The 9,976-nt window shown below is 42.5% G+C and overlaps 1 protein-coding gene across 1 annotated transcript in view; it reads right to left on the bottom strand.

Moving 5' to 3' along the window:
* Positions 1-9,976, bottom strand: part of LOC102821850 — a 31,388-nt gene that overhangs the window by 4,516 nt on the left and 16,896 nt on the right. Inside the window, exons 6-7 of the mRNA XM_006832264.1 lie at positions 5,796-5,855; positions 5,469-5,696 (exon numbers count right to left, since the gene is read on the bottom strand). Coding sequence (XP_006832327.1) covers positions 5,469-5,696; positions 5,796-5,855 — 288 coding nt within the window. The remainder of the gene's footprint in view (positions 1-5,468; positions 5,697-5,795; positions 5,856-9,976) is intronic.

Raw genomic sequence — 9,976 nt, 5'->3', positions numbered from 1 at the left:
ACCCCTTCCCCCACCTCCTGTCTTCTGGCTGGAAAAGTAGGGCTTCAGTGTATTTGCTCTGCCTTGCATTCCTGAGTCTATGTTTGCCTCCAGTGTCCTGAGGTGAGAGGATAAAGAGAGTTAAAATAACCATGATTTTCTGCCCTCTCTGTGCTTCAGATGGGGAGCTTTCAATAGTTGCATCTTTGGTGGACACTTGCAAGATCACTACAGGATTCGCCCTGGACTTTGAACCATAAGGTAGGCAGTTCAAAACTATAGCCACTCATTGGAAACCCTGCACATGGTCACTATGAATTTGAAGCAACTCAAAGGCACTGGTAACTACTACCACAAATAGATAGGAGTCCTGGTGTGGTGTTGTAGAAGAAACACTAGACAGTTAACAGAAAGGTTGGTTGTTGAAACTCACCAACCACTCCTTGGAAACCCATCCAGGGTCTCTAAGAGTCAGAACTGACAACAGAGTAGGATATGCAGTCCTGGAGTGGCATTGCAGGATCAGAACTTGTGGTACCTTGAATTTACTTCATAGTGTCATTCTACCCAATATCTTCTTAATTCCTGCCAAGTGATTGGGTAGAACCAGGCAAATAAGTTCCACCCAATCAGTACTCTAAAGTCTGGAATTGGTTAGTTTTAACATCCTTCTAGGTTTAAAGGAGCATCTCAGAACAAGGAACAGATGATCCCAGGACCATCAAGAAAGAAGCAGATGAGTGGAGTGTGAGATCCCCACCTAGAAAAGAGGCAACAGCAGAGGCTGTGGCAAAGGTGATGACGTGGAGCAATTGCAGGCATCCAGGCCCATGGGTCAAATAGAGCTGAGTGCCTAGGGCAGGAGGCTGCCCTGTAGACTGTGCCCTTTGGACATTAACAGACTGACTAAAGGAACTTGGTAACACTAGCCGAGCAGGGCAGAGGCCATGAGGCCCCATGGTTGAAAGGCTGAAGATAGGAGTGAGGCATGTTTGTAGTATGGCCTATAAGAGGCATTTCTGACTCAAGAACAGCTTCATCCTGAGTTGTTTCTGCTTCTGAGTTGTACCTTGTTCACTTTGCTAACAAACCCCAATAGTGTGAGTAGTGTTAGGAGTTCTGTGAAGCCATTGCAAAGGACTGTGGAATCCAGATGTGAAGCAGAGAGTGCCGTGGAAGGGATGGTTGATGTCAGAATAGGGTAAAGAAGGTTATAGGGTGAAGGCATATCTGACTTCCACTTCATAGGAATAGGTCTTGGCCTGATTTTGAGTTTGAACTTCTTTCCCCATGTTGAATCCAGAGGAAGCCAAGCAGTGCCCCATATGGCTTGGCAGCACTGGACTGTTAAATGCAAGGTCAGTAGTTCAAATTCACTAGCTGCTCCTTGGAAGCCCTATAGAGGATCACTGTGAGTCAGAAATGATTCATTGGCACTTTGCAACAACAACAGAGTAGGCTATAAGAACCCTTGGTAGCGTAGTGGGTAATACATCAGGCTACTAACCCCAATATCAGCGCTTTTAATCTACCAGTCACTCTACGGAAGAAAGAAGAGACTGTCTGCTCTAGTAGATACCATATACAGGATCACTATGAGTCAGAACCGACTTGACAGCATACAACCACCACCAAAGATGGATATGGGAGCATGATGGCTCTGTAGGACAAACACTGGACTACACACCACAAGCACTGCAGTTTGAGCCCACCAGCTGCTTTGCATGTAAAAGATGAGGCTTTCTGCTCCCACAAGATGGAAGACTGTGAGTCAGAACCAAGTAGAGAACACTTAAAAACAGCAACAGTCCACAATGACAATATTTTATAACCTACTGTTATTATTGTTAAGTGCCATCGAGTTGGTTCTGACTCACAGTGATCCTATATAGGGTTTCTGAGAAGCAATTGGACCAAAGTAACCTTATGGTCCAGTGTTTTATCTCACAGCGCCACACTAGGGCACACACAGATGAACTTTGACCAAAACTTTTTTAAATGTCTGCCTTCCATAGACCCTCACTATAACTGGGGACCACAATGACAATTTGAGTTTCTGGTTATTGATATTAGTTGAGATCCTTTCGCCAACATCCTTTGAGAGATCGGCGCGTTGTCCCGCCTTTAGTGTACAGCTCCTCAGGTAAATGGCCATAGAGTCTCTAAGGGTAAACCAGGGAAATTATTTTTATATATGAGGGGACATAAAAAAATTAGTGGATTCCTTTGAGTTTCAGTCATAGAAGAGGGTTTGTCACAAAGGTACTTGATTGTTTGCCTTGATGGCTCCCCAGCAATTAACTTGCTTGTAGTAGCCAATCAGACTATCATTTTTGTTTTCAGTTTTCCCTGCTGGTCTTTCTTTCAAGAAATATCTTCTGTACCTCTAGCCACTCCAGATTGGTCTTCATGTCCTTTCAAGTAGGAACGTCCTACCTCAGAAGGTTCTGAATGGGGCTCAGGATTCAACCTAAGGTCCTATACACCACAAAGCCTCCGCATGAAGCCTATTTCACTGGTGAAGTTCTAGAACTCTTTTTAGGTATTCCAATCAGTTATAGACTGAAGACAGGCTTACAAGTTTTCTGTAATCATGTTTCCCAATATTCCTTTCCATCCCACTCAGGCATCTAATTTAAAAGAGTATACGAGTGAAACCAACATTCAAAGGACAGTCAAGCATCTTTGCATTGTTTCCTCTCTTTTACCCATTCAGACTATGTCTTGATCACTATATCACAGAAGCCTTTTTTCCAAGGTTGACCATACATCAATATTTACCTCTGTCCCATTTAGCCCTATTTACCTCTGTTCCATTTAGCCCATGCACTCCTGCCTAAGTGTTCCCCTATCTACCTTGTTCTTCCAATCCTTCCCCCTTCTTGTGTATTGCCCTCTCCCATACCTGAACTATCATGTGTCTATCCACTAACCTGTACTTTTCCATCCCCTCCCTCTAATTTCTGTTAGCCAACAAATATTTTTTTTTCCCTTTCTTTTAGTATGGGTATCTTTACTTAAGCTTCATATTCAAAGGGAGCACACTAGCAGGGATGTAAGCTTGCTGGCCACCATGTGGGTCTAGGTGATAAGTGGGAGAAGGGGAAAGGCAGCAATGAAGATATGGGTTGAGTTCAACCATGTTGAACATATAAACTCCTGTCAGCCTGAAGATTAGAGAGAGAAAAGGAAGGGCTGGCTGGTCTGAAGTGTGGTGAGACCTTAGGACTCCTAAGCCAATGGACAAGGGCCTTGCCACAGAGGGCTAGAGCCGAGAGTGAAGCATCCAACTGATATGAAGTGAGGAGAGACACACAAGAACATCCAAACTTGCAAGTAATACCCATTTGACCTAGCTTCAATGGCTTGATGATCAGAATTCAAATAGAGGAAAATAAAAGAAATTTGAAAAAGGAAACAAGCATGATTTGAAACAGTTTGAAAAACTTGACTTATCCGTATAGATGTAGTAGCTCAAAATACCAACTGAAAGGGAAGGAGTATTCACATCAAAGATCAAATATAACCTTTCTGTACACAGGGTTGATAGGGATGGGAAACCTAGACATTGGCTGCCTTCAATGGGTGGGCTATAAAGGCATGACATGGCTGGCTTACACGTTTTCAAGAGGCAGCTTAGTTTCAGGATGCAGGAGAAGATAGAATCCCCACTGGATAGTTTTCATATTGGCTAGATGAGTCTGGTAAAAGGATATGGGGATAAGATTTTTATGATTCTATCGTGAGTAATTGTTATGATGACTAATTGTGATTGTCTCAACTGTAAAAGTAGAAGTTTTGTAACATAAAGGGGAGAGTAGTTAAACTTACATTCCAGGAATAAAGGACCTTAGGACCATCAAGGGATAAGAGCATGATCAGAATGTGGGACCCTATCCAGAGAAGCAGTGGCACCAGAGATGGAGGCATAGATGATGACATTGAGAGAGAGCAGTCGAGGATTCTAGACTCATGGAAACAAAAAGTCTGGAGCTGGAAATCAAGAGGCAGAATTCCAGAATCTGCCCTTTGGTTGTTTAAATGGTTATATATTCTTGAGTGTTTTTGTGTACATCAAAAACAAAAACAACAACAAAATAAAACAAAGCCAGTGGTAATAGAAGCAAATACTGAATGGTGATGAATGGAGGGGACTGTAATCATTACAATGATATGAAATATGATAGGATGACTACAAACTGATGTTCTCCCATGTAAACTATCACTCAATGTACAATAAACTCTTTTTGAAAATTTAGTCGAAATTTTTCATTTTATTTAATTCCATTTCTCCATGAACTTTTTGGGGAACCAAGAATCTCTTTCATTCAAGGGACTCTGGATTTGAGAACTGGGACTGCTGGCATCAGACTGTCATTCTGTCTTGACATGTTCTAATGATATTGAAAAGGTATGCCATGTTGCTTCAACTTTTATCTTGCCTCTAAGCACACTGGGTCTGTTAACATCACTGTAGATCACTTAGACTGGAGCTCTGTGGTTGCCTTTATTACTTAATTGATTGCTATAATAAATGCATACTATTCATTATCTGTTTATTAGCCCAAGTGAGTCTTAGTTTTAATTATTAGGGAAAAAGCTGAAAAAGCTGAATTAGCTACAGTTTATAACTTGGTTGTATCAATGTTGGGTGAGAGGAAGGGAATCAAGTTTCGCATGTTGAAACAAAACAGCTCTGGCTATGAGCTAGGACAGATTACCCCAAAGACGATGTAAGTAGGGGACAACAGTTGGACATCTTTCACCTTTTCTTAGATTCCTAATCATGCCAGTAGTACCATGGTTGGTTAAGATGTAGAACATACCAGTTTGCCCAAAAGCCACCAACTGGAAGTCTTCATGAAGTCCAAATATTTCATTCTATTATTTTCCATACTCCTCAGCAACCAATACAAACCATTTCCAGCCATCATCTCTGGATAATGACTGGATGGGTTCCTGATGTGGCACTGTAGGATAAGCACTGGACCGCAAGATCAGTTTGAACCACAAGGTTGGCAGTTCAAACTCCCCAGCCACTCCTCAGAAACTCTATGAGTCAAAACTGACTCAATGGCACTGTACAACAATGACCAGATAGACGATTCAATAAACCAGCCTACCTATCTTGCTGTGCTACTTCCTGTTGTGTCGGTTCCGACTCATGATGGGCTCATACACAACGGGATGCAATGGTGCCAGGGTGTGAGGGAGGGTTCTAGCTGCTTAGAAGATGGAAGGCTGAGGGGTAGGTGTTGAGCTCACAGTTCCTTATTGTTAAGAGTACAGTGAAGTCAGGGGCAGGAAGTGAAGAGACAAGAGCTGGTCTGTCTTATGTACTAGGGCTGTTGGCAACCACTAGAAAAAATTTTAAGTGTGGGACAGAGGAGACCTGAGTCACCGTGTAAAGTCCCAGGTGGCACAATAGTACACAGCAGAATCACTTTTTTCCAGATTTCTGAGCATAAATTTACAGCTCCTCCCTGTACCTTCATAAGCATGATATTTCTCTGAACTGAACCCTGAGTCCAACTGCGCCTTTGATTCACGGAAGTAGTAGTAAAGGAGGCGTTGCAGGGCTCTTCCCTCTTGGTATCGGTACCAGTGAATGTATTTGGTGCTCTGATCAGGCAGATCACAAGTGATTGCAACCGATGCCTCAGCTGGCCTGATGATTGACTTCTGTCTCATTTCCATGTTGGAAGCTTTCTGACTTCCTGTAAGGAGAACATAAAAAAAAAAAAAAAAAAATTAGTTATTTCATAGTATAGACCTTTTTTAAAAAAATCCCTTCAGCAACCGTGAAACACACTTACCAAAAGCCAAGAAAGCTAGAAGGAGAGCTACAGACCACAGCATTTCCTCCCCTATTGGACCTTAGCAGAAAAGGGAACCAGATGTGACAAGTAAGAAGAGATTAACCCTTAGCAAATTCAAGTCTTACTAAAAAAAAAAAAAAAACAAAAAAAAAAACGTCATTCTCAGTGTAGAAGACAGATGGTTAGCAGCGCTGGTCTTCCTAACTGACCAGACAGGCAGGGAGCAGTAACTGAGAATCTGTTTTAGAAAATGACCAAGTTGTCTACTCAGAAGTGGTGTGGTGCTGGCGGTGAGGTAATGGGGTAGGACTCAGGAAGGAGCCCAGGCCTCACTGATTCACCCCGTGTTTTTTTGAGTGCCCCCTATAGTAGGCTGGGAGGTTTCTTTTCAAATAGAAAATACAGTTCAAACATCCAGTGCATGGTATTACTTTTTTTATTTTTCCTCCTCTAAGCCATCTCCCCAACACTTTCCAATTCTGAAAACTGGAAAAAAGACGCATTGCCCTCTGCTATTCTGTGCTCTGGCTAGAAAGATAGGGTTTCAGTATATTTGCTCTCTTGTGCATTCCTGACTATGTTTGCCTCCAGTGTCCTAAGGTGAGAGGATAAAGAGAGTGAAAGCAACCATGATTTTCTGGCCACTCTTTGCTTCTGGTGGCTAGTGATTGACAGTTGCTTCTTAGATGGACACTTGCAAGCTTTTAAGACTCACTGTAGGATCAGCACTAGATTTTGAACCACAAGGTTGGCATTTCAAAACCATAGGTACTCCTTGGAAACCCTATACAGCATTGCTATGAATCGGAGCCAACTCAACGGCACTTGTAACAGCTACAACAAATAGTAAGATAGGAGTACTGGTGTGCTGTTGTAGAAAACACACTGGATTGTTAACAGAAAGGTAGGTGAAGCAAACTCACCAACTGATCCTTGGAAACACTACACAAGGTCTTTATGAGTCAAACCTGATGTCATGGCACTTAACAACAGCATAGTAGGATATGGAGTCCTGGTGTGGAGCTGGAGGAGAAGGTACTGTGGTTCCTTGAATTTACTTGATAGGGTCATTCTAGCCAATATCTACTTAATTCCCACCAAGTGATCAGGTGGGTCCATGCAAATAAAGTGTACAGAACTCTTTGGCTGGAATTGGTTAATTTTGCCATCCCTCTAGGTTTGAAGGGAGCCATCTCAGAAGCAGGGACAGATGATCCCAGGACCATCAAGAAAGAAGAGGATGAGTGGAGTGTGAGATCCCCACCTAGAAAAGAGGCAACAGCAAAGGCCGTGGCAAAGGCAGCGACGTGGAGGAGCTGCAGGCATCCAGGCCCATGGGTCAAATCAAGCTGAGTGCCCAGGGTAGGAGGCTGCCTTGTAGACTGTGCCCTTTGGACATTTACACACTGAGTAAAGATACTTGGTAACATTAGCCTGAGCAGGGTAGAGGCCATGGGGCCACATGGCTGAGAGGTTGAAAACAGGAGTGAGGCATGTCTGCAGTATGGCCAACAAAAGGCATTTCTGACTTGAGAACAGCTGCATCCTGAGTTGTACCCTGTTCACTTCCCTAATAAACCCTATAATCGTGAGTATTGTAATGATTTCTGTTTGGCCATTGTAATGGATTATGGAACCCAGTTATAAAGCAGAGAGTGCTGTGGGGGAGAGATAGTTATCACAATAGGGCAAAGAAGGTTGTAGGGTAGAGGCATAGCTCACTTCTGATTCATAGGAATCTATCTTGGGCTTATTTTAAGTTTCATTCTCCTTCATCCTTTTGAATCCAGAGGAAATCAGGCATAGTCCTGGACTGCAAATTGCAGCACTGGACTGTAAATTGCAAGGTTAGCAGTTCAAATCCACCAGCTGCTCCTTGGAAATCCTATACAGGTTCACTATGACTCAGAACTGACCTGATAGCTCTTACAAACAACAACATAGTAGGACATAAAGAACTTTGCCAGTCAGTTATGCACTGGACTGCTAACCCCAAGATGAGCACTTTGAATCTACCATTCACTCCACAATAGAAAGATGAGACTTTCTGCTCCTGTAGAAACGCTATACAGGGTCAGAACTGACTTCACAGCATACAACCACCACCAAAGAAGGATATGGGAGCGTGATCCTCTGTAGGATAAACACTGCACTACAAACCACTAGCGCTGCAGTTCAAGCCCCCAGCTGCTTCACAGAAGAAGATGAGGCTTTCTACGTCCACAAAATGTGAGATTATGAGTCAGAACCAACTAGACGGCATTTAATAACTGTAATAGTAGGATATTAAACATTGTCATTGTGGGCTGTTGTTGTTGTTAAGAGCTGTCGAGTGGGATCTGACTCAGTCATCCTGCATAGGGTTTTTACGAAGCAGTTGGTGAGTTTGAACCACCAACTTATTTGTTTCAAGGCGACCTTATGATCTAGTGCTTTATCCTACAATGCCACACACAGATGAACTTGGCCTAGAACTACCTTAAATGCCTGCCTTCCATATAATCTCACTATAACTGGGAACCACAATGCCAATTTGGGTTTCTGGGTATCAATATTAGTTCAGATCATAGCTCCAACATCCTTTAAAAGATCTAGGCATTCACAGCTACTCAGGTAAATGGCCATAGAGCCTTGAGGAAAAAAACGGAGAAATTACTTTCATATATGATGGGTCATCAAAAGTTTAGTGGATTTCTTTGAGTTTCTGTCTTGGAGGCTGGTTTGTCATGAAGGGATTTACTTACATGCCTTGATGACTCTCCAGTGAACAACTTGATTGTTTTTGTAGTAGCCAATCAGACTGCTGGTTTTTTGTGGGGGTTCTTCCTTGATTTTTCCTGCTAACATTTCTTTCAAGAAGTATCTTCTGCTCCTCTAGCCACTCCAGACTGGTCTGCATGTCCTTTCAAGTGGGAATGTCCCACCTCAGAAGGTTCTGTATAGGACTCAGGATTCAACCTAAGGTCCTATACACTGCAAAGGCTCTTCATGAAGCCTATTTCACTGAAGTTCTAGAACCCCTTCTATATATGCCAATCAGTTATAGGCTGAAGATGGGTTTACAAATGTTCTGAAATTGTGTTTCTCAATATTCCATTCTATCACATTCAAGCGTCTATTTTACAATAGTAGACAAGGGAAAACAACATTCACAAGATGGTAAAGCATCTTAATATTATTTCCCCTCTTTTACTTATTCAGACTATGCTTTGATCCCTGTTGTTCCAAGGTTGAGCATACACTATTTACCTCTGTCCCATTTAGCCCATACACACCTGCCTAAGTGTTCCCCTGTTTACCTTATTCTTCCATTTCCTTGCCCCTTCTTGTGTATTGCCCTCCCCAACACCTGAACTATGAGGTTTCTATCCCCTAACCTGTGCTCTACTGTCCCCACTCTCCCACCACTGGTAGCTAACTAAGATTTTCCCCCCCTATCTTTAATTAAGCTTCACATTCAAAGAGAACACACGAGCAGGCATGTAAGCCTGCTGGTGATCATGTTGGTCTACTGGTGAGTGGAAGAGGGGGAAAGGCAGCAATGAAGATATGGGCTGAGTTCAACCACATTCCATAGACTCCAGTCAGCCTGCAGATGAAAGACAGAAGAGGAATGGCTGGTTGGTCTGAAATGTGGGGAGACCTGAGAACTCCTAAGCCCATAAACAAGGACCTTGTCACAGAGGGCTAGAGCTGAGAATGAAACATCCAGCTGATATGAAGTGAGTAGAGACACACAAGAACATCCAAACTTGCAGATAATATCCATTTGACCTAGCTTTGATGACTTGATGATGAGAACTCAAGTAGAGGAAAATAAAGAAATTTGACAAAGGAAATAAGTGTAAATTGCTACAATGTGAAGAACTTGACTTATCCTTAGGGATGTAGTAGCTGAAAATACCAACTGAGAGTGAAGGAGTCTTCATATCAAGAATCAACCATATCCCTTGTGTACACAGGGTAGATAGGGATGGGCAACATAGACATTAGATAACTAAAGTGGTGACTACAAAGGCATGAAGTGGCTGACTTACAAATTTTTAAGAGGGAGTTTTATTTCCAAGCAAGATGAGAAGGTTGAATCCCAGCTGAATAATTTTTGTTTTGTCTAGATGGGTCTGATGAAAGGAGATGGGGATAAGATTCTTACGATTCAATAGTGAGTAATTGTTATC

This window comes from Chrysochloris asiatica, unplaced genomic scaffold (assembly GCF_000296735.1).
Source record: "Chrysochloris asiatica unplaced genomic scaffold, ChrAsi1.0 scaffold00006, whole genome shotgun sequence".
Lineage (NCBI taxonomy): Eukaryota > Metazoa > Chordata > Mammalia > Afrosoricida > Chrysochloridae > Chrysochloris > Chrysochloris asiatica.
This window is presented reverse-complemented; position numbering and strand designations above follow the sequence as displayed.